Source organism: Vigna radiata, chromosome 8 (genome assembly GCF_000741045.1).
Source record: "Vigna radiata var. radiata cultivar VC1973A chromosome 8, Vradiata_ver6, whole genome shotgun sequence".
Lineage (NCBI taxonomy): Eukaryota > Viridiplantae > Streptophyta > Magnoliopsida > Fabales > Fabaceae > Vigna > Vigna radiata.
Genome location: NC_028358.1, coordinates 43,865,767 through 43,891,435, shown reverse-complemented (window position 1 = coordinate 43,891,435; position 25,669 = coordinate 43,865,767). Strand labels below are relative to the sequence as shown.

The 25,669-nt window shown below is 34.8% G+C and overlaps 3 protein-coding genes across 5 annotated transcripts; 2 read left to right on the top strand and 1 right to left on the bottom strand.

Moving 5' to 3' along the window:
• Window positions 1–322: 322 nt before the first annotated feature.
• LOC106772850 (cationic amino acid transporter 7, chloroplastic) lies at window positions 323–4,658 on the top strand. The gene is made up of 5 exons (XM_014659463.2): window positions 323–872; window positions 1,080–1,299; window positions 1,395–1,743; window positions 2,140–2,374; window positions 3,835–4,658. Exons 1-5 carry the CDS (start codon window positions 497–499, stop codon window positions 4,401–4,403), a joined length of 1,749 nt encoding a protein of 582 aa, XP_014514949.1. The 5' UTR covers window positions 323–496; the 3' UTR covers window positions 4,404–4,658.
• A 5,318-nt stretch (window positions 4,659–9,976) lies between these two features.
• On the top strand, window positions 9,977–12,895 carry LOC106770985 (pentatricopeptide repeat-containing protein At5g04780, mitochondrial). 3 transcript variants are annotated; one of them, XM_022785772.1, is made up of 3 exons: window positions 9,981–10,098; window positions 10,389–11,287; window positions 11,603–12,895. In XM_022785772.1, exons 2-3 carry the CDS (start codon window positions 10,765–10,767, stop codon window positions 12,688–12,690), a joined length of 1,611 nt encoding a protein of 536 aa, XP_022641493.1. In that variant the 5' UTR covers window positions 9,981–10,098; window positions 10,389–10,764; the 3' UTR covers window positions 12,691–12,895. The 3 variants fall into 3 exon arrangements, with proteins under 3 accessions (XP_022641492.1, XP_022641493.1, XP_014512336.1); XM_022785771.1 differs by having other exon boundaries at window positions 9,977–10,098; window positions 10,984–12,895; XM_014656850.2 differs by having other exon boundaries at window positions 10,389–12,895.
• Window positions 12,896–13,754: 859 nt separating this feature from the next.
• Window positions 13,755–22,465, bottom strand: LOC106772327. The gene is made up of 9 exons (XM_014658689.2): window positions 22,123–22,465; window positions 19,248–21,940; window positions 16,404–17,553; window positions 15,971–16,299; window positions 15,656–15,859; window positions 15,146–15,306; window positions 14,776–14,864; window positions 14,633–14,705; window positions 13,755–14,117 (listed from the first exon to the last, which is right to left on the bottom strand). The coding sequence occupies exons 1-8, from the start codon at window positions 22,286–22,288 to the stop codon at window positions 14,674–14,676; spliced, it is 4,824 nt and encodes a 1,607-aa protein (XP_014514175.1). The 5' UTR covers window positions 22,289–22,465; the 3' UTR covers window positions 13,755–14,117; window positions 14,633–14,673.
• Between the last annotated feature and the right edge of the window lie 3,204 nt (window positions 22,466–25,669).

The window sequence follows — 25,669 nt, the reverse complement described above, 5'->3', positions numbered from 1 at the left end:
AGCTTTTTTTTTATGTTTAATTATATATTAATTTTTAGTAACTTTAAAATGAAAGACAATTGGTTAAAAAGAAAGATAAGGCAGACATCAAAGGTAAAATCATTTTATTATTTAATTATTTCTTGTCAATTATAGCTGTATAACGCTTATGAATATTTTTATCTTATAAATAAAAGTAAAACTGTATTAATAATTATTGATGTTAAAACTCATTTAATACGAGAGTTAATTATGAATATTTTAAAAATTAATGGTCAGCAGGAATTTAATATTGTGGTAAAGAGTCATTTTCAAAAAGAGGATATAGTAATAATATTAAATGAGAAGATGGCAGAAGCACCATGATTCAGTGATTCCTAATTTGGTTTCTACTACACTTGGAATACAACTGGAACTATAGTTGAGTAGTGAACCATGTCGAAGTTGCAGACCTTCTTATAAAAACCCACACTCATTCATATCACACTCACAACACATCTTTCTTTTCTTTTCACCAATGGACTCCTCGTCGTTTTCGAGCCTCCGCGCCTACCTCCGCGCCCTCTCTCACACCCCCACGCGCCTTGCACGACGCGCCCTCTCCATCTCCACCTCCTACGACGAGATGAGCCACGTCCGCGCCCGCTCCGGCACCACCATGCGCAAGACCCTCCGCTGGTACGACCTCGTCTCCCTTGGCATCGGCGGAATGGTCGGCGCCGGTGTCTTCGTCACCACAGGCCGCGCTACCCGCCTCTACGCTGGCCCCGCCGTCCTCCTCTCCTACGCCATTGCCGGCCTCTGCGCCCTCCTCTCCGCCTTCTGCTACACCGAGTTTGCCGTCGACATGCCCGTCGCCGGCGGCGCCTTCAGCTATCTCCGCGTCACCTTCGGTTCGGCTTCTCACTGCCCCATAAATTATTACACACTCCGAAACACGCGACGCGTTATTATTAATATTAATATTTTCTGACTAATTAAAAAAATATAAATATAAAATTATGTACAGAGACCAGTGGCTCTGAACCTATAATATATTTTTTTTGTTTCTACATCTCGACATTTTCTCTCACCTAACACAACGACGTCCTTTTTCGCAGGTGAATTCGCAGCTTTTATGACCGGCGCGAATCTCGTGGTGGACTACGTGCTTTCCAATGCCGCCGTCGCCCGAGGCTTCACCGCCTACCTCGGCGCCGCAATCGGAATCTCCTCCTCGAAATGGCGGCTCACGGTGCCGTCTTTTCCTGACGGCTTCAACAAAATAGACGTCGTCGCTGTCGCCGTTGTTTTACTCATCACTCTCGTCATCTGCTACAGGTTCATAGTTCCCGCAACAACGAAGCTTTGTTTCCAGTCTCGAATCTGTATTATTGTTATTATCACCATTAACCTTTGATTTTGTTGTGTTTTAGCACGAGAGAGAGTTCGGTGGTGAACATGATTCTCACGGCGCTGCATATATTGTTCATAGCGTTCGTGATAATGGTAGGATTCTGGAGAGGGAGTTGGAAAAATTTCACCGAACCCGCTAACCCGGAAAACCCCGGCGGATTCTTTCCGCATGGCGCTGCCGGCGTTTTCAAAGGTGCCGCCTATGTTTACCTGAGTTACATCGGCTACGACGCCGTTTCGACCATGGCAGAGGAAGTGAAGGATCCCGTGAGGGATATTCCGGTTGGAGTGTCCGGTTCCGTCATTATCGTCACAGTTCTCTACTGTCTCATGGCCGCATCAATGACCAAACTTCTCCCTTACGATATGGTGAGTTTAATTCCTCCTCTATTTTTGTGTTTTTTTTTTCAGCTTCTGAAACATAAATAAATAAATAAATACAGGCATTCATTTACAAGAATACAAGAATTTTCCATAAAATCTAATGTCAAATCATCCAATTGGTATGGCAGACAAAAATCGTAGGTCAATATAGAAGTGTCTCTAACTTTTTTAAAAATTAATTTTAAATTGTTCAATGAAAGAGATATATATTAACTTTTTGGGAGATGGAAAATTTGTTTAGCTAGTTAATCGTGGTTAATAGTTACCTAACAAGCACGTAATTTAACTAATGTGAATAATGGACGTGTTTTTGTGATTAAAAATTATTGTGAGGAATGGATGTGATGATATGAAATTATCTGATGAGTTGGGTGCACGCAGATCGATGCAGAAGCGCCGTTTTCGGCGGCGTTCAGTGGGAAATCGGACGGTTGGGGATGGGTGTCTCGAGTAATCGGGGTGGGGGCCAGTTTTGGGATACTGACGTCGCTGTTGGTGGCGATGCTGGGTCAGGCTCGTTACATGTGCGTCATCGGTCGCTCTAATGTGGTCCCCTCATGGTTCGCCAGGGTCCACCCAAGGACCTCCACCCCTGTCAACGCCTCCGCTTTCCTTGGTATTTATTTACTTCGTCTCCGCTAATAGTTATCGTATAAATCCTTTCATATACCTCTCTACATCTTCTTCTTGTTTAATTGTTAGGTGTTTTCTTAATATCTATCCGCAGCCGTGTAGTTTGTTGTTTCGCTTGCCACTTGGCAATGTTTGTTATGTGTGTGTGAGTTATTCTACGGGTTTTGATTGTGTGATTTCGGAAAGAGGGGGAGAGGGACCCACTTTCAACAATCTTTGGCTGGGTTGTGATCAAGGAAGTTCTGTAATGATAGAAGTGTTTTTTGCCTCATTGATGTAATGTAAATGGGTATAGTGATTCTTGACTCATTGTTGCGTTGACAATGAAGGGGATAGAGTTTAGCGTTATCTATATCTCATTTTGCTCTATTCCATTGAAGTGGGTGGATTTTTTATGATCAATTAACGATTGCGTGTCATTAAGAGTGGTTCTTAACAAAATCCTACAAAACGAATGATGAAAATTGGTGGACAGGTTTTCATTTGATGTCTAGAAGAAATCCAAACAAAAAAAAACACACATTTTGAATGTCTCTTCGAACCTACTTAATTGATAGGAGTTGGTGGTGTTGTGCGATTCTTTGCACTTTGGTTAATAGAGGTCAATGCTGTGTGCCCAACAGGTGTGTAAATTGCACCCTGGGAATTACTTGGCAACACTTGCAAAAGAAAATTAGCACAGGAGACGTGTCAGATGTATCGCTTCACATAGATAATTGTGAAAAGAACGCCCATAGTTTTCGCTTTTGTATGATTATTTTTATTTGAAAGTGAAAGTGGGTAACGTACTCAAAAACAGTGCCAGTTAGAAAAGATTTTCCCATATGGGTGTCACATGTTCTCAAGCGTTGTGAGCCTATAACGTGGTTTCCCATATTTTGTATAGTAATATATGGTCCCCCCGTATGGTATGTGTGCCTATCCCGTCCTTTACAGGGACTAGCTTGAAATCACGCGTTCGATGAACAGTATCTTCAGTGGATATGGATGGAAGGACTATGACAACCGTGTCTTTTGCTGTTTTGCTGTGTGGCTTAGAATGGGAAGATGTGAATCACTCACTCATTTAAAATAATAGGCTTCTGTATGTGACTCCCATTGGAAGAATAATAAAGCATTTCGCATGGAAGATATTGGTGGTTTCGATTGATTCGACCACCACTATTGGATGAGTAATATATTCCCTCTTGATTGGAATCATTGACTGATCATGACCTTAGCTCTTTATGTAGCGAGTTAAAGTTAGCCTTAATGATGGATTGTTTGATTTCCATGATATTATGCTTTGTGGTGCGTTTTGACTTCTCACTATCTCTTATCCAAAATTCCTTTTCCTCTCCCAGTAGGCTATTTGAGTGGTAGCATGTGAACTTGTGCATTTCTAGTCTGAAATTTATTAATTATTTATTTTTGTCTGATGTCCGAACATTATTTCCATTTCAGGGATCTTCACAGCAGCAATAGCCCTTTTCGCTGATCTTGATGTCCTGCTGAATCTGGTGTCAATTGGCACCCTGTTTGTGTTTTACATGGTGGCAAATGCCGTGATCTACAGACGTTATGTGGCAGCGGGGACAAGCAATCCATGGCCTACATTGTCCTTTCTGTGCTCGTTTTCCTTTACCGCAATGATGTTCACCCTTATTTGGAAATTTGTACCAACGGGAGGAGCGAAGGCAGGGATGCTGAGTGTCTCTGGTATTATTGCGATTGCAATATTACAACTTTTCCATTGCATGGTCCCTCAAGTTCGAAAGCCAGAATTCTGGGGTGTCCCATTCATGCCCTGGATACCCTCCATATCTATCTTTCTCAACGTGTTTCTGTTGGGATCTCTGGATGGGCCATCCTATGTTCGTTTTGCCTTCTTTTCGGCTGTTGCGGTGCTTTTCTATGTCTTTTACAGTGTCCATGCTAGCTTCGATGCTGAAGGAGATGGTTCTTTCACTGCAAAAAATGGAGAAATCCACGTGGACTCCAAGGGAATTGAGGACCAAACTTTCAAAGTATAGTTATATATATATTTATTTATCATCATGTGTTTTTGTATTTTGAAGTGAGGATGATCACTTCAACCTTTTTGGATGGTTGAGGAACAAAGTTGTGGGGATTACATATTAAATCTATTAGAATTTTAGAATAGGTTGCAACTTATGTAGTAGAAGTGGCCAATTGTATAGTTACATTGCCTTAGGTTGTCATCCCTTTTTGTAAATTCTCTCAGACTTCTATCCCCAAAATGCAAATGGATTAAAAATCTCCATTTATCTATCTGTTTCTCTCCTCCATTCATCATATACACAAACTAGGGCTCTAATATATGGAGCCAGCCAGAAGTACATATCTAACTATTAGCCAATTGTTATTAAATGTGCTCAACCATAACCTAAAGTCTGTTGAAAAATTATAAAATTTTGGGGCCTTTCCTTTATGATCATTCATTTTTTAGATTTTGAGTTTTAATAAATTTTAACTTATGATAAAAATATATTAAGAAAATTACTGCCATTTCATTAAATATTATTCCCTCTATTCGTACCCTTATTGTTATGACATGTATTAGAATTTCAGTAAATAAATAAATAAATAATATATATATATATATATATATATATATATATATATATATATATATATATATTAAAATGCAGTTGACAATGTTAACATCATTTAGTAGATGTTACATTAAGAAAGTCATGGTTTAATATATTTGATGGTCTTTTTTTTTCGAACGGACATGTAACTGTCCACGTGGATTCCTTTCACATATAATGAGGCGAATTTTGAAATAAATGTTATTTATTTAATGAAATCTAATTTTTAACCAATATTCTTTTCAAACTTGGTGGTTGATGAGCCATGTCTGCTTCCCAATCTTTTTCTTCTTGTTACAATAGATTCAGTCACCGAAGTTGTCATTCCTCACATGGTGATGGTTCAATAAGGATAGAGATAATCCTCATTTACAATAATTTACAGGTTAGGCCTCAAAAACACAACCTGCAACAAACTAGATCCCAAGAAGTACCACTTCCTAATGTTTCCAAAATCAAAAGATAAGAACTCCATTTTCTCCACCAATTTCTCTGCGTTACCAAATTCACTCTTTGTCGCACCATTTCCACTATTCACACAAATCTCAGCCAAGAAGATTATTCACAACAAAGGTACAAATATAACTAGCACTTGTTTTCCTATTAACAATTGTGTAAACTTCATTAAAATTAAAAAATTACTTCTTAAAATTAAATCTAGATTAAATAAATTATATTTGTTGTAAGATTAGAAAATATTTTGCGTAGGTTATTAGTATTATACTTCTCATTTTTGCTATGTAAGATTACTTTTGAAATTAATTGTGATTTGTAAGATTATTCGGAAGCTAACTCTATGCAATGACTATTAATGGGTCTATTTCAGAAGGGAAAGGGCAATTAATATGACACAAAGTAGACTTGATGCCACTCTGAAAAGAAGAAAATCATGAGGAGGGTTTATAATGCTGCTATGTAATAATTGGTGTTGATTCATTCATAATTAACATAAACTTTGGAATTAATTAAAAAACATGAAGAATCCAAGGATTACTTTGCTGTAATTGTAATTTGATAAAGAAAAATATATATATGATTATGCAAAGTATGTTCAGCTTGTGCTGTCAAATCTTGTTGGCCATACCAAGCATTAGTAAATCCAACTTTCTTGTTAGATGCATGGTAGATTTTGCATCTTTGGTTAAAGTTTTTTTCTTTCCATTATAAAAAACGACATAATAACATATCTCTCTTAGATAAGCTGCTGATCACTCTTTAGTTTTATTACTTTTTCATTCATGTATTTTTTTTTTAAATAATGTTACATCTCCTTAAGTTTTTTTTAAATTATATTAAGTAATTTCTAATATTTTTATTTACAAATATAAATCAAATTAATTAGGTCAGTTAGGAAAACTTGCCTAAAATTTTGTTCATATTAAAATAACTATGTTTTCCACATTACTTTTGTAAGAATATAAAAATATGTTATTTTAGAAGTATCGTGTAACTAGGGTCAACTACATTAAATAATTAGAGTCAACTACGTTTACAAATCTTACTTTAAAATAGTTTTGTAAAGTAAAATTAATATAAAAACTATTTTTTAATAAATGCCTAGATATATAATTACATATATTAGATCAGTTATTAATATTTAATTCTATATTAAAAATATATATACATGTTTTCAGTAGGAAAGAAGTGTTGGGAATATAATATAAATACAAGTCTCACGTTGAATAAAAATGAAAAATTAAAATTCTATATAAAAGTTAATTTAGGTATAAAGTGATGTCATTCTCTTATGTGGTTGAAATAAGATTTTATTGATATTATGTCTCTATAGTGAATCTTCTTTTTCATAAATCCATCAAGATTAACTTGAATTTTTAATAACTTTTGACAATAAATTATGTATCATTATTTTATTGGTTCGTATATTTGAAACAGATTAATAACAAACTGTCACATAAATTATTATAAAAAAAAATTTAAAACAAGTTGTTAAAAATACATTTTCCTTCTGGTATAAAGTGAGTATATTAGAAACTAGTGGTTATAGTTGTTAAGAAAGATGAGGTGTGAGCGTGAGGAAGGAGCGGCTGAAAAGGAATGCGATGAAGGTAGGCAATAGAAATAGACGAAAGCATAAAACAAAAGAACGGAAAAGTATACACGAAATCCTGTTTTGGACAGATTTGTTGTATTTGTGAACTTTTTGCTTTCCTAATCATATGTGACTTATTTTTGAACTAAAGAAAAGGAGAAGGAAGTTGAATGAGGGATGAATATCATTAATAAGATGATCCATTGGCTCCTCCATCAGCATAACAGCACCATCAATTTAATTAATTACCGCCATATATAGTGTTTCTTCTTCAAAATCCATTCTTGCAAGAGAAGCAATAAACCAGTAAACTAGAGGTATAACAGTTGAATTAAAAATAGTAATGCAGAAAAAGCGTAGCAGAAATCTGCCTAAATCATCACACCCACGCCTTATCTAGCTTTGCTGGTTGGGTTGGATCATAGTGCTCTCTCTAATTGACAAAATAAGCATATCGACAAAGTATCATGGGCCAATATGTTGCCACCATGTTTTTCTTTTCTGTCCTAATTCAACCATCTTTGTCTCATCCACTTTTCATTTTCCTCCTAATTACTTCATCTCTGCTGTTCTGTTCCATCCCAGTGTAACTTGGACCAACAAAGTTGAAAAAGATTCAAATGAAAATTACATAAAAAGAATACTATATAATCCACATCAATATTCCATTCATGTTGCATGCAATTGGAAGAGAGGAAACAACTTTTTATCTGATGTGAAGACTACTAACTCAAAGCTAGTTTGTTTGTTTGTTTGTGTTTAAAGATTTTTCAATCCGACTTTAATCAAACAGTAAAACCTTTTTCTTGTAAAGTGTATAAGAGGACTTTTACTCATCAGTATCTTTAGTGTGTGTTGTATGAGATAAGATCGATGCTTGTATTTAGGTTTAACAGTGAAATGAAAGCAGTCAACAAGGGAGATGGATTATTCTCAATCTTCCACTACTTGGATTCTAATTTCTAATGTCAAAAGGACAAAGTTCAACGCCGAAAGTCAGTTTAGTAATCAACATATTAAAAGCAGACATTGTATTTTATAATGTCGTCGGATATCCTATATTGTCCATAACACCACTCACTTTACTTCACTGTTTTTGTATATGTTTTACCTTTCACATTCTACTTAACGTAATGTGTCAACTTCAAGTGATTTGATTTCAACACTTCCATTTTCTCTTGATTCCCCTTATTCTCTCTACTTGTAATTTTTCAAGTCCTTTTCTTTCTTTATTGCAAAAGATTTCTCTTTTCTTTCTGCCCTCATGCAACATGTGAAGACAAAGTTGTCAAGTTGTAGGACCAGATCATCAAAAGATCTTATCAGAAAACCAATCAGGGAATTAGCTCACTCTCTCTATATATATATATTCATTTCTCAGCTCAACTTGCACCCCAGATGTCTCTACTGCTTCTTTTGCGTTTCTGTAAAGTACATCCGAAAAAGAAGTATATATAGAAAAAGGGATGTTGTTGTTGTTGTTGTTTTGTTTCTATGGTTCAGCTTTTAGTTAGTTAAGATATGGTGGATGAAATGAAAAGACTTTTTGAATTGAATTGAAAGGAAGATGTGAGAATTGAACAAGTATATATATATATATATCAGTGAGAGATGGGTTGGTTCAGTTGTCTACTCTGTGAGGTCCACACACCACACTCCATTTTCATTTTCTGCATCTTATTTTTTCTCTTTTTCCACTTTCTTAGCAAATTATCAAGCTATCGTGTCGTATATCCATGGAGATCAATCACTGCATAAAATATGTCAATCATTGGACAACCTTAGTATTTAAATATTTTTGTTCTTCTTAATCAAATACAACAAATGGAGAATGTCAATCATGAGGTGTGATCAAATCTCTCTTGGCTACATCCCTCTTTTAGAATACATTTTTCGTTTCTTTTCTTTTCCTATGTTACAACAACAATGTCAATAAATAAATAACAGAATATCTCAATTCAGTTCAGCCGCCATATTATTACTGATATGGAAAAACAGGACCAAACTCATCACTGGATATATATATATATATATATATATATATATATATATATATATATATATATATATATATATATATATATATATATCTATACATATATTCTCTTGGGCTTTAGGAATTGATCCACATAAAAGTTTTCATATTTGGACCTAACTTTTTGAGTTGGAGGCCCAAACCTACCATAGGACGTTAAAGGAACAACTATTTCTAAGTTCTTTTTCTCTCTTTTCACCCTCTTAATTTTACAAAAATATAGCAAACTACCATTTTTTATTATTATTTTCTTTTATCGCTGCCTCTTGTCTGTTAAAAATATTTTTTTGTTGATGGTAGTCCTAATAGAAACATGCTTTTATTATGTATTGGATTTAATCTTCACCGATATATAGTTCGTGTATAATTGCTTGCGGGATGTTACAAAACTTAAACTTGTTTAACTTAAAAGTTATACTGAAATTAGTTATTAATTGAATATATATGTATATATATTATAGACAGTTTGTAATTATCAATATTTAATTGCATTATTTTAACATAATTTATCGGTTTAATACATTGTAAACTATGCACTGATTAATAATCATTTAAGAAATAGAATTAATGATAAGTTTGTAACCCATAATAGTTTCTTATTTAACCAGTAAGGAAATTGATTAAAGTAACAATGTTTAGAAATCTAATTCGCTTCTTAATTGGGTCAAAAATGTAAACATTTTGGAGAGATAAATATGAATTTAGGCAGGTAATACATTTTTTATATATTTTTTTTATCACAATATAAATTATTTATTGAAAATTTAGAATGAAATATTTATATACTAAAATATTTACTTAATGTTAATATTCGTTATAGTAAAATTTATATTCTTGAAATACTTTTTTATTATGAATTTGGTAGTATAGGAAGTTTCAAATACTGGGTAGCAATAACAATATAATTAATGTAGGAGAAAAGCAGGTTAGGGTGTATTGGGCGTGGTTCTGCGGCTGTGGCGTCCATGTTTGCTACGGTGTACCTGTCATCCCTTTCAATTTGTTATCTCTCTCAGACACAGTCAAAGGTATGTAACTGTTACCCAGCACTTATTTTCGGTTCTCTCACACCACCAATCATACCTTCTGCATTTCAATAGCTATTGGGATAATCCATGTATGTGTGTATGTATAATTAAGATTAACTCCTTTTTTTTTTTTTAAACTAGATATGGCATTTTTCCTTTGTTTGTCATCCTTTCTATGAATCATGTTCTGGAATTGAAATAACTGTTAAGATTGTCGATCGACCTGTATGAGATTTATGTGCTCATCAATACTTCTAGTTTGAATAATGTATGCTATGTTTGGTTTTCAGTTGGAAGACCCTTAAGCTCAAAAAGCAATTTTCAGTAAACTAGGTTCAACCTCAATTGTGTTTTGAAACTCTGTTTCAAATGGAAGAAAAGGGTGTTCTTTTTGCCTACCCAGTTTGAAAAATGAGCATCTTCAACCGTAAGTTTACAATTTAAATCCAAACGGCCATTTTTGTGAGATGAAGTTTGGACATGCTACCTCTTTTTTCACCCAATCTTCATATTCTTCAACTAAAATGCATCATCTCCTGTTCTTTCCAAATAATGAGACATGCTCACTGTAATCACGAGGAACCATCAAATAAACTGGTTTGGCTTCTAAGGCAGGTTAGAAGATAATGAAAGCGCGTTACTTTTCTTTGATCTCTGCGCAATGATATGAAACCGTTGAGAAGATGTGAGAAATTCTGTGATTGTTATGGAATCCAGTTTAGAAAATTATCAGTTATTTATGAGGGCATGTGTGAGAGATTTGGTGATTGTTATGGAATCCAGTTTAGGAAATTATCAGTTATTTCTGAGGGCAAACCGGAGCCCTCAATGGTTGAAAATGTTGTTCATGTGGAGCGTGTGTCAAATTTGCACTATCTTTTGCAGTTATGTGCAAAAACAAGATCATCCATGGGAGGAAGAGCATGCCATGCTCAGGTTATTCGTGTTGGCTGGGAAATGGATGTAGTAACTTCAAATATGCTGATTAACATGTACTCTAAATGTTCTTTAGTTGATAGTGCACGCAAAAAATTCAATGAAATGCCAGTGAAAAGCTTAGTTTCATGGAATACCATGATTGGAGCACTTACCCAGAATGCCGAGGATCAGGAGGAAGCTCTAACTCTTTTAATTCAAATGCAAAGAGAAGGAACCCCATTCAATGAATTTACCATTTCCAGTGTTCTATGTAAGTGTGCTTTCAAATGTGCTATACTTGAGTGCATGCAGTTGCACGCTTTTTCAATTAAGGCTGCTATAGATTCAAATTGTTTTGTTGGAACTGGTTTACTCCATGTTTATGCTAAGTGCTCTTCAATAAAATATGCAAGTCAGATATTTGATAGTATGCCTGAAAGGAATGCTGTTACATGGAGTTCAATGATGGCTGGATATGTGCAAAATGGGTTTCATGAGGAGACTTTGTTACTTTTTCACAATGCTCGGTTAATGGGTTTAGAGCAGGACCCTTTTATGATATCATCAGCTGTTAGTGCTTGTGCAGGCCTGGCAACTTTGGTTGAAGGGAAGCAACTGCATGCCATTTCACATAAGTCTGGATCTGGGTCAAACATATACGTTTCTTCCTCCCTTATAGACATGTATGCCAAATGTGGCTGCATAAAGGAAGCATATCTTGTGTTTCAAGGTGTGATGGAGGTTTGGAGCATTGTTTTATGGAATGCAATGATATCTGGGTTCGCCAGACATGCTCGTGCACCCGAGGCTATGATCTTATTCGAAAAAATGCAGCAAAAGGGCTTCTTTCCTGATGATGTAACATATGTATCAGTACTGAATGCATGCAGTCATATGGGTTTACATGAAGAAGGACAGAAGTATTTTGATCTCATGGTCGGACACCACAAACTTTCACCGAGTGTTCTTCACTACTCATGTATGGTTGATATTCTTGGTCGAGCGGGACTTGTTCACAAGGCTTATGAATTGATAGAAAGAATGCCATTTTATGCAACTTCTTCTATGTGGGGTTCACTTTTAGCCTCTTGTAGAGTTTATGGCAATATTGAACTTGCTGAGATTGCAGCCAAGCATCTGTTTGAAATGGAGCCTAATAATGCAGGAAACCACATCTTGCTAGCAAATATATACGCAGCTAATAAAAAGTGGGACGAAGTTGCAAGAGCAAGGAAGCTTCTTCGAGAGAATGATCTGAAGAAGGAGAGGGGTACAAGTTGGATTGAAATTAAGAATAAAATTCATTCATTTACTGTTGGTGAGAGAAACCATCCACTAATCGATGAGATTTATGCCAAGTTGGATGATTTGGTGGTAGAGTTGAAGAAGCTAAATTACGAGGTGGATACCGATAATGACCTCCACGATGTGGAAGAGAGCAGGAAACAGATGCTTTTGAGGCACCACAGTGAGAAGCTTGCTGTTACCTTTGGATTGATGTGTTTGCCTAGTGGTATACCAATTAGGATTATAAAAAACCTCAGAATTTGTGGTGATTGCCACATTTTTATGAAACTTATTTCCAAGTTTACTAGCAGGGAGATTATTGTTCGAGATACAAACCGTTTTCACCACTTTAGGGATGGATTCTGTTCTTGTCGAGAGTTTTGGTGAAGTTCTATATATATATATACACATGTGTATGTATGTATGTATAGCGCATTGATTGACATAGGGGCCAGGTGTGGTGATCAAATGACTTTGGCAATCTCCTATCCATGTTTAATATTACATAGGAACATTTTTTTTTCTGATACAAACGATTGATTTTAGTTTGTCGTAAAGTATGAAGCAGATGTCTTTAAATCTGCGTTTGGCGCACACTGATTCACGTCAAATTTGATAAAGAACACAGTAGTATTAGTTGTTTTGGTGCACCTCCAATGCATGACGCCACAGACTGGAGTTGTGAACAGAACATCTCCATTGGCAATATAGGCAAAGTTGGTTTATATAGTTCGCTTAAAAGAAAATAACATTGGAGCAAATGATGTGCAGTTGATTATGTTGGCAAGACTCAATAATTTCTTAAAAGTAAATTACTAAGAGTTATGTAATATATTGGAAGAACAAGTGACCATCAAATAATGTTCTTTAAGGACACATTTCGATTATGGAAATTCATGATGCTCTTAACTTATGCTTGTTAATGTGTATTTTTTTTAACGAAACCCTGGTAGAAGGATTCTAACAAGCAGCGAGCTCCTTTTTCACTATTTGATACACCTAAATTTTGGAAGTTCATTTCATATTATTTTTATTTACTTTTTATTTTTTTTTCTTGAAAAAATATAAAAATTTACATTTTTATAACTATTTTACTTTTATATTCTGTATTAAATGAATGGAAATACATAAAAAAACACGCCATCTTTGTTTTTAAAACTATCACAAAATCTCATTCGCTGCATTAAAACTTGTTTAGGTACCGAGGATACCCTACTTGTTGTTAAGGTTATGACTGTCGTACATTCTTTAACGACCTACTGTTCTTTCTTTCAGAATGTTTGATCCTGCAATAGCTTCACCTTTGACAATCCCAAGTTCTAATTTCAAAAGCAAACTAACCCAACTTGGTAAAAGTAGGCCCCTGTGGCAAGAACTTCAATTAATTAATTAATTTTCTTAAACTTTAGCCATTGAAATGTAGGTCGCACCACCACTGGCGATTATCCAAGTGAAACAAAATAATGATGAACAGTATAGTTGTTCATTTTATTAGATTAAACGAAAAATAGCGTAATATTATCTAACGAATAAGTACTCTAACATTCGCGAAGCTAAACTTTTAAGCCTTCGGCGGAAGCTCTAATACAGATGTAATCCAAACTACGTTGTTTTCAATGGAAGGATCTCCTCGCTTTACTACAAGAGGAAATGCCTTATATATACAGTGACTTTCTGATACTATACAAATTATAAAATAATTCCAACAAAAAAGGAATTTCGTTAGAAGAAGCAGAGTTCAAGATGCGTCAATGATCTTAATATTTATCATCTTGCCGGCTACATCTTAATTCATCAAGAACCTCAACAAAAATCTGCCACAAGTAAACAAAACCCAGTAACTAACGTTATTGTCAGATAAACAACTAATGTTATTCTTAGTTTTCGTTAGAAACATTCTATAGAGTAAAAATATAGTCTGCGAGGTATTAGTTTTACCATTCGGAAAATGTAGGTCCAGTAAAAAATCTTACGTGCGATGTAAACATTATTTCTAGTACACACTATAAACGTTCAGTGCTCGGACCAACATAAATTATTTCTCCTTCATCACAATTCACAGCCGATTATAACGCCAAATTCGTCTACCGTTGTTTCAATCATTTGTGTTTTAAATAAAAAAATGTCAAAAAAGAAACTTTTTATTCCCATTTACGTTTGTTATTATTTCATAATCAGTTGTAAGAGTTAAACTTATTCATTAATGTAGCATAAATTAATAAATATTAGTTTAATGTGACCCAATATGGTTAACATTTTTTCACTTCATAATTCCTAATTAAGCAATAAAAATCTTCTTTCCCTACATACATGTCAAGAGACAACATACCTTTAACACAAAATCCGTGTTAATAAGATCAATATGCTGTGCTACCGTAACTGAAGCTTCCGGGGCAGGAGAACTACAAAAGAATGCAGTTAGTGGTTAGTTTCAGACAACAATATAAACAGGTTATAAATTTTAAGTGTTACCTTCTGCTATATTACAAAAACTTTCCTGAGGAAAAATCAGTTCTGGGTCCATTTTCTGGGAACTAACAATCAGAGAAAGGCTATGCTTGCTGCAAAAGCAAACCAGATTCAATGTTTCAGGTTAGACAACCTAAAAGTTCAACCAATTTCTAACCATCAAGCAATAATTATATCACCAAACGCAGTAATCTGATTACTTACTGGATGTTAAAGCACTATATATTTTTGGTGCCAAACGGTTACTCTTGTTAAAGCTTTTTTTCATTTTCTTTCTCAGTTTAAATAAAAATGCCCACGTGCACTACGAAAGAATTCAAACCCCTGACATCAAATTAAAAATGACGCTCCAAAAGCTCAAACAGTTACAAACCTTGCCCATGAAGGGATAAACTTGTTATTGGGCATGTCATCCTCATCTTCATCTTCGTCATCTGAACCCTTATAAGGAGAGATCTCGTACGATTGCTCTTGAAGTGTGTTTTCGATTATCGAGTCACCATCATCTTTGGCTTTGATTAAATTGTCTATTACCTATAAAGATGTACATTTAAATGCTCGGATGATTACAAAAGCAAGAAAGCCAGTCCAAAATACAATTTTATATATTTGAAACGTATGATCGACTACTGCAAGCAGTCTGTCTCCTCGATCAGTACAAGTAGAAGCTAAACTTATTTCAAATATCAAAGCTAAAATCATTTGACATCGCATTAAAAACATTGGCTCTATTTGACTGACAAGGAAATAAATGTCATGTATTGTTCAAAGAGAACTTATTTCTACAGTGGGAAAATATCACTCCTAGCCTTGAACAAAGTGGTATAAAATCATCCCAAATATGAATATTAACGATAACAAAGAGGGCCACAGAAAATATTACCTGTCCATTATTATTAAAGTCATTCACAGATTCCGAATTTTCCGGACGCGGTTCTTTTGTTTTATGATTTGCTGAATCCCTCATGGCCAACGATTCATTTTCAGAAATTTTCACCGTATTGCATTCTCTTTTGTCTTGTGCACGCAAATTCTTCTGATATTCTTTTGCATCCAACAACTTCTTGTTTTCTTGGACTTCTTCACCCTGGATCAGACAGCCCATGTATTATTATTTTCCTGAAAGTAGAGAGAGAGAGAGAGAGAGAGAGAGAGAGAGAGAGAGAGAGAAAGAAAGAACGAGGGAAAGCTATTTTACCGTAGTTCGGCGTTCTATTTCTGTCTCTTCCTTCTTTCCCCGTACCTTCTCATGCTCTTGTAGCTGCTTCTTCATGTCATTAACACGCTTCCTTTTTTTCTCTTTCTCCTTCTTTTCTTCATCCTCCCTTTGTCGCTTCTTTGTTGCCATTTGTTCCTCCTTTTTCTTTCGTTCTTCCTCTTTTTTTTTCTTCTGCAGCTCCAGCTCTACCTTCTCTCGCTGAAGTCGCAACACCTCCTTCTTCATCTTGCGCTCGTTCTCTTTTTTTTCTGCCATACGCTTGGCAGCCTCAGCTGCCTCCAGGGCCTTCACTTTGATGTCTCTTTTGCCTACATGTTCAAATAATTATATGACCAATTGTATGATCATGTCAAGATGAATTGCAATCTTCAAATAAGGCAACCTTTATTATAAAAAAGATAAGATTACTTACCTGTAACAACCGCTGCAGCTTGTTTTTGTTGTACTAATGGAACAAAGGAAGAAACGTTGGATATAATATTGTTAATGGGGCCACGTTTCATACTATCTTTTCCAGATAACTTTGGCCTACCGGGCCTTTCGCAGACTGATTCTGTGGTCCGTTTGACATCATTCGCTCCAAGAGATATATTCTGGTTCTCCTTCCCCTTTCTTGTGAATCTCTTCCTATTGCTATTCTCGAGCTTATTTTTCACTTTACTACAAGTTCCGCTCAGATTAAACTCTGTGCTTACAACATCATCACGCCTACCTGCTAATACATCATCTTGTAAAACCGATAAAGAATGGTTTGCATCATCTACGATCTGAGCTAGAGGTTTTCTTTTATTTGATCCAGCAATTCCTTGTGAATCAATGCCCCTTTGGAATGTGTCAGCAATTTCATCAACAATTTCATTTTCTTCAGTAATGCAGGGAAGGTCTAGTTTTAAACTCTTGCGTTTTCCTGAACTGCCTAAGTTTGAATTAAATCGATCCCAAAGGGTTTGAACTGAAGAAGTGAACTGGCCCTCGCAATTTGGTTGGTAGTCAGAAAGGGACCTTGGTCTCGCATCGCTTAGAGGAAGAGAACTGCCAGTACCTAAGCCCTCCAGAAGTCCATTAGGTAAAGACTGATGGAGCTCAGGTATGTTATGTAACTTGTATGGGGTTAAGGATCTGCAAAATGGAGAATGCATAAACCTAGATTTACCAACGGATGTATTACTTATTGAGCTATTTGAAAGATCCATCGTTTCCAAATCCATTTCATCTCCAGCGATGCATGTCTGTGCACTATCTGTTTGAATAATGAACCCTTCAAACTCGGGTAAAGCCTCATCTGTACCAACCAAATCCAAGCATTGCATTCCTGGAGAAGCAGAAATACAATCTGAGAATTTAACATCTCCCTCCGAATAAATTCTTCTGCTTGAGGTGCTTTTTTCAACGCAACTCAGACGTTCTACACTTTCTCCTCCACAATTAACCTGATGATGCAATGACGGTGCCTTCTCATCCGCGTTGCATCTTATCGTGGAGTCAATACCAAAACCTGATGGATTTGCCACTGCCAACAGAAGGGTGTCTTCGCTTCTTTCTCTTCCGTCCACAATAAGCTTCTGCCAACAGGAAAACCATTTAGACAGTCTATTCAGAAAGTTATACAAAAATGAAAAGGCATCTTTTTACAGATATAAATAAACTGACACACATACATCTCTGCATATTCACTGTAGTAAGATATTTAAAAATACAATGTGTTCACACAAGCCACTGACAAATAAAGAGATCCAGTAAAACATCTCAGATATTGAAGTCTTAATTTTTTAAAATAAATAGCAAAACATTTGTCACTGGTCCAAAAATTCAAGTCTTTTTGTATTCGTTGAAGGTGAGAAAGTGCATGCTATATATAACTAACAATGTTCAATGGAAAAGGAAAACAACTGTATAAAAACAACAACCAATCCTATCTTGGTTACATGGACCACAAAATGCCATAGTATTTCTATCTAACAAGTCAAGATCAAATTCCTGAGTAAAGAATCTGTAAAAGTTTGAAGAGAAAACTGAGAAGTAAAAGTATTATTACTGTGCTGTAATTCTATTACACATAGTGCCCTATTTAAGGGACTATGGACAAACGTAAATAAGGCTTCTAGAAAGCCCAAAACCAAAAAGCTAGTTAAAACAATACAATATATTTCAACAGAATCGATGTCAAATTATATCATTAAATTATTCTACACTTATGTTTCTAATTTAATATCAGCTTACCTAAATTATTCTTACATTTGTCAAGATTCACATTCATTTTAACCAAGATAGGATTCTCACTTTTATCTCTAATATTGTCTTAACTTAGTTAAGTGAATAATGCATTTCTTACATTATTCACTTCACATGCATTTTTTCTATATTCTCACTTCCACTTGCTAATTTACCGTGAAATCTTGCATCAACTCTCATCCAATCTTTAAACAACAGGATCAAAAATATTGAAGAAAACAAAGTAAAAAATTATGCTGACTTTTTCGATCCATGTGAAGATGTTACACGGTGCATAGTAGAGTTACTGTATGGAGTTTTATCATCGCTTGGAATCCTTTTTCATTTTTATCTGAATCAGTTTTTTTTCTTAATTCAGGGAATTTATTTAATTCTAAGAGATTTTTATATAATATTAGTGTTTTTTCTATTCAAATAAGGATTCAGTTTTAACCTTGGATTCTTAAGTGACGGATTCAAATAAGGATTCAGTTTGAACTTCGGATTCTCAAGTAATCTCTCTTCCTGCCCTCTGTTACTTTGTTTTCTATCCTTGCTCTAATGAGAAACTGATTTTGCAACCAAAGTTCTGCTACATCATTTTTACTTCGCAATGATACAATTATCAGTCAATTCCAGCATTCTCCCTTCTCCAAATTTTAAATAGTTTTCGTGGGAGAATCACATAGGCATTGTTGGAATCTTGTCCAAATTTGGAAGAAAGTTGAAATCCGTATTTTTCATTTTTCAAAATAGAAATAATATGTAAAATAGCTTTTAAAGGAGCTCGCAATCATTGAATAAAATGAATCTGGATATGTCTATATGCCAAAGCAATAATTTTGACGGTAAAGTTCAAAGATGTAACCAAGAATCTCCGACGAACACTTTCACTTTGCATGTTCACATCAATTCTGCTAGTGCAAAGTGTAAAAAATCATGCAAAACATAATCCTCAAGAAAAAATCTAATGCAGACAGACTTATTACAGCGCAAATTCATATATATTTAATATTTTCAGAAAGTAAAACAAAATATTCTGTACCTCTTCTTTGCTCTCTTTCGGTGAAGTCTCTTCCATTGCTTGGCATTCCCCGTTGTATTGCATTTCATCTGTTGAGCTATTACTCACATATCGATGGCCTATATCCTCCTCTTGGTCAGATGACTGTTGTACTTCTAGGGCAGCCTCCGGGTTATCATCTTTAATAATCAAACTTCTACTGGCAGGCCTTTGGTCAATATAATCACGTGACTTTTCCAAGAGGTTTGAAGAGGCAGGTACATATCCCTCTCTTTGAATTTTCCTTCTTTTATGCTGCGGACATGAATTCCCAAAATCATAAGTGGAACTTCTTAAGATCTGGAAGTCAGCTGAAAAGCTGGTAATTTTTCCATCACTGAGCAATGTCTGCCGCAACAAGTCGCGATCTTGACACAAGGTGTGTGGGGCTGGTTCTGCCAAACTAACATTCACATTATCCAAAGGAGCAGAAACTAAGGACCCAACAGTGAAATTTGTAACATTCTCATCTGTGGACTTTTGCAGATCATTTTCAGAAATTGCTTCAGAAAAAGAATATGCCAACCTAGCACCACTTCCACCATTTTTTACTTCACTGTTTACTGAAACAAGTTTGAGTGGCATGACTCCTTCTGACAAACTTCTTGATGAATTTTCACCAACAACTAGCGAAGGACTTGACTGATTCAGCAAGGAAGAAGTAACAACACAGAATTCATTCTGCACCGGACGTATCTCTTTGTCTGGTGACACAGCACTTAGTGTTGTCCTAGTTATGCCTTCCTCCTCGAAGTGGCTTGATCGGGATTCCATATGTGGCCCCTCTTTTCTGATCAGTACTTCCTGCATTTTCATCAAAGGTATATCCCCCAAAGAGTTGTGCTTACTTTCACATGCAGGAGAAATTTCCTCTCCAAGTAAATTTAAAGATTCCAACGAATTCAGAGATTCTTCTCCTGGTAGCACTCCCTGTAGTCCCTCTTTCAAATCAGGACAACAAATTCCGCTCATATTGCTCTGTTCTACATCATCAAAATTAAGCTGCTTAGGCTTCGCAGACATAATAAAATCAGAGGGCTGCTTTGACATGGATAGATTCAGTCCAAACTTAGGGCCAACACAATAAAGATCGTCTTCAACTAACCCATGATAGTCCTCGTCAACTTCACCAACAATTGCAGTAGACCTGTGCTGAATATTATCATTAGGAATGGCATCAGATGGTACATTTTCTTGGGCATCCAAGACTTTTTTATCCACCACTGTTTCGACGTAATCTGATCCTTCTTGTAAAGTCCCGCCATCTAAATTGGAAGAACTCATTGGCCTTAATGGTACTTCATGTGAACAAGTAGCCACAGTTCTCATCTTTCCAGAAGCAACTAGTGCTGCAACATTGTCCTTTTCTGAAAAACTCCTGTCATTATCTATATCTAATTTGGAATACTTTGGACTTGAAGATAACCTTCTAACATCCAGTTCGGTAAGCTGTACATTCCAATTTTTCTTACCTGCAGATTTGGGGCAGGCATCACTTTCACAGAAATTGGATCTGGAAGACTTCAATACTTCTTCAAACTTTCCAGAACCACTTCTACTTGAACATCCTCTATTTACCATAGAAAAATCAGGACTATTTTGACAACTTAGGGACCCAACAACGGACACCACAGGATCTTGCCAAATTAAAGGTTGAGGTGATGGCGCTGATTTATCAATAGACTCTACAGAACCACCAGTCATCAAAAGATCATGCGCTGGTGATGGGCAAGAACTTCTAAGTAATTTTATCATACTATGAGTGCTACTTTCTTGTTTATTGAGGCAGGAGTTGCCATCTTTAACTGCATTCCCTCCGCTTCCATTGCTGCAACCAATGACTTTCCTTACATCTGTTGGGTCAGCATCTGTAAGTGGTTGCATAAGATTACAGACTTCAACTCCTTTACCACTGCCCAAGGAGCTGTCAAGCTTCAACCCCAGGCTAGAATTTTTAGATTTAGTTAATCTCTCATCATTGACGGCAAAACTTCCATTCACACAACATGGTTGGTTGACTATCTCCAATGAATCATTCAAATTATCCAGAGGAGGAGCATCTCCCTTTGCTAAAGAAGAACTAGTAACATTCAAATAATTGGATTTCTTCTGAGACGAACTTTTAGATATCATTATCTGGCCAGAACAATTAGTTACACAATCACGTGGTTCCATTTCTTTCATGGAACAACTTTGGATGTTGGAATGAAATTCGTTAACCACGTCTGACTCCATTACACGTTCTTCCCGTTGAGTCAGGGGTACAGCTTCTGAAACTGTGTCAACACAGAAACCAGCGTCGTCGTCACCGTTCTCTGACAATCGTGTGGCTGCTTTTGCACTATTACGTAGCTCCAAAGCCTTCTGCCTCGACTTTGACCTTTGCAACTTTGCCAGAGACAGAGCTGGGTCTTGGTGAATTTCCAAGGCACTTGCTTCAATCTGATTCTGGGGTGGTGATACAGCACCTGAATCCAATTCTGGGGGCCCACTTGAGGCACATACACCATTGTTGATGGAGAAATCCGGCAAATTATAATCCCCAACTCCTGCATTTAACTCCTTTTCTAAAGCACGACGTTCAATACGCAAATCACTGTATACACCAGGGAAAGGAACTCTATATTGCGGTTGCGAAAGCATAACTTCAGAAACGAGGTCATCTTTGTTTAACTCTGCCAAGAGAGAAAAAGTTACCATCAAATTAAGTTCAAATATCAGAAGGAAAATTGGTCGAGATGTTGCAGCACATACATAAGTACAATGGAAATTCTAACTGAAACTATTTCTACCAAAAGTCAAAAACCTAAGTCGCAGTCGTGAATGCTCGAGAGAAAATAGAGGGAGAATGTGTTACCTTGTGGATCTGCGTGAAGGGAAGAACTGCAGAGCCACGGAGGAGGAGGGATTCCGTTGAGAAGGAGTTTGGAGTGTATGTGGTGCTCCCAGAGAAGGCACTGTTGACGCGACTGCTCGATTATTCGCTTCTTCCGCTCGAAAATCTGCACGACGTGCTTCTCCATCGCCAAATTTCTTCTTCGCTTTCACATCGATGAAGATCGTGATTTTGGCGCTGTTATACAATTCAAATTTGGGGATCCTTAGATTGTAGTGGAAATGCATTCATCCTTCAACTCCACTTTCCAAGTTTCAAATTGATTTTTTTTTTGTGTACCTTTACGATTTGGGCTTAATTAAAATTTAACGCTTGGCCCGTCATAACGAAATGGACCAACCTACTGACCCAAATAAAACCTCGGTCCTGCTGCTACTGTTTATATACTATTTAATATTTATCCTAATTTTATAAATATATCTATAAATAGTGAAAAAGGAAAATATATAGAAGAAAAAATTTTAAATATTTTTTATATATCACACATTATATACACGTACTAATTATTTTTCCTCTGCAATTTAATGATGATATTTTCTTAAAAAATTTAAATGTGAAGGTTGGATAAGTTTCAATTATAATGAATACTTGTATATACTTGTTTAGCTTTTTTATTTTCGATTTCTTTCATTTACGTGAGTTGTTGACTAAGTGGTCATGTTACATGTTACGAAACTCTAAATTCTAATTCATTACATTAACTAAGAATGATTAACCTATTTATCTTTTAAAAAATTATTTTGGTTAAAAGAAAATAAATAGTTCGTGGAAATAATCTTAGACCATTTATAATGATTCATGTTGAATTTATAACTTTTAACATGTTGTCCGCTCGGGTGGTTAATGTAATTACTTATGAAACAATTCATTGTCAATAAAAAATAATTAATTATATGGAATAAAATAAAAGATCAAGAGTAAAAATAAACAAAATTTATTGATGTAAAATACGGTGAGATTCTGGATGGTCTTATGTCTATTTAAAACATCAAATATTTGTAATATTTTCTAAAAGAGTTTTGATAAAAATAGAAACATATATAAGCTAATAATATATATATCTATATAAGCAGAAATTTATTAGATGAATTCTTTAATTTATTTATCATTTTCTATGATTATTTGATTTATTTTGAAGTGGTGAACTTATATTATTTTATATTAGTATAGCTCCTTCTTGATATATGAAAAGGAAGTCGAGTCAGATTAACCATATTGAAAAACAGACTTAAAATTACAACGTGTCCTATTACAACATGATTAGCGACTAACTCTTCACAATTATTTTATAATTTTTTATTTTTAAATAAATATTAAAAATATATTTAATAATATAACTATTTTTTAAGTTGTTAATTGATTAAATAATATTTTAACTAGATAAATTAAAATAATTATTATTAAATTATTCTATTATAATAAATAATTGAAACTTATTTTATAATTTTTAAAGATTTAAATTATAAATGGACTTCCATGTTTTAATGAGTTAGCAAACTATATTCTATTTTGGCGACTCTAATTTGAAATGTGTCTTTAAAAGACAAAGCAAATGTAAGATCAATCAAATAAAGCACTGAATTTAAAAAAAAAAAGATTAAATATGTCTTTTGGTCCTCATATTTGTACACAATTCTCAACTGGGTCTTTATATTTTTTTGTTCCAATTAAATCCAAATATTTGTTAATTTGAGGCAATAAAGCCCTTTCTGTTAACTTTTCACTGACGTCGTCTAATTGTGATGACATGGATCAGATATTAATAGCTCATTTATATTGATTCAATTATGTGAAAATTTTATTTAAATTAAAGGATGACATTGTAAAATTAAAAAGGGAATTAGGGATTTGAAAAATCAGAGAGCCTTCTTCATCCATTTCTTCACCCAATGACTTTGAAATCAGAAACTATTTCTTCCCCCAATCAATGGTTATGTTATCAGAAACTATTTCTTCCCCCCCAATGGCTCTGTTATCATAAACTAGTAGCTTTCTAGTAATACCTAGAAGCTGTTATTTTGCTAAGAAGAAAAACGATCTCTCCCACTTTTCAAAATGGAAGACGACCACCAATGAGAGCTCTGCAAGGTTTCATCTTCAAGCGCAATCGCCTCCCCATCGACGCTCCACCGTCGCCAGAGGCCGACAAATCGACAGCAGAAAACCTTTGGAGAGAGCGTAAGAAACAAACCCTACTCAAGCTCAAATCGAAGTACAACAAAGAGATATTTCAATGGAAAGCACTGTCGAACACCTTGCTCGCACTGCAACAACGAACCGCTCTTCACTCTCCTCAACAATAACAATAGCAGCAACGACTAAACCAAGCCCAATCCCTCCCTTCCCCTTCCTCCTCAACCAATTCCGCCGGTAGCTCCCTCCTCCGCGACCTCCTATTGCAGCTAAAACCCTAATTTGCCAGGAAAAATCCTCCGCCGGTGCTATGTGGTGATGATGACGACGATGATAACAACATCAAGAAACAGAAAATAAAAACAATTAATCAATTAAAACAAAATCCTAAACTAAACAAGCATTATCCATAAATTCATGAAGCAATGGAGAGATTTGCCAGGATCAATAATTGAAAAGTTAAGGAGCTTGGGAGAAGGAAACTTGAAGAGAGAAACCTGATGAAAGGTCAATCAAAAACTAATTTTAGTAAAAAAATCCTTAAATGCAAATATCAATGTCATAAACTAATTTTTTATATGCAAAATTCCATGTAATTGAATCATTATAAATAAGCTACTAATATCTGCTTCCACATCATCATAATTAAACGACATCAGTGGCAAGTTAACGAAAAGAGTTTTATTGCCTCAAATTAACAAATATTTAGATTCAATTGGGACAAAAAAATATGAGAACCCAGTTAAGAATTAGGTATAAATATAACGACCAAAAGACATATTTAACCTAAAAAAAATAAAAAAACTCTTAAACGGAAGTATTGTATTGTATATCTATTCATTGATATAATTAAATACAACATATAATTTTAAACAGTAGATTTCGTGACATACGTCAAATATATCTAAAATAAAATGAAAACATGACATTTAAATTATGTAAAAATTGTATCATAACTATTAATAGAGTTTTTTTTGTTTAATAATAAAACTTAATTATACACTTAATATAAAAACCAGTACAATAATTTATCTTGTTTTATTACAAAGATATGATGAAATAAAGTTATCATCTAATTCACTAATTGTTGAATATGACTAACATATTATATATATATATATATATATATATATATATATATATATATATATATATATATATATATATATATATATATATAAGATAATTGAAAATAAAAATCAGTTTTCTCCAAACTTTTATTTCATTCACGTAGTGCTATATATGTTTGTGTGTATAGAATAATGATAGTAAGTCATACTACTGTAACATATACAACAATAATTAAAAATATTTTTAAAGGAAGCGTGATAATTAGATGAATCACAAATAAAATAATCTCATCAAAACAACAATA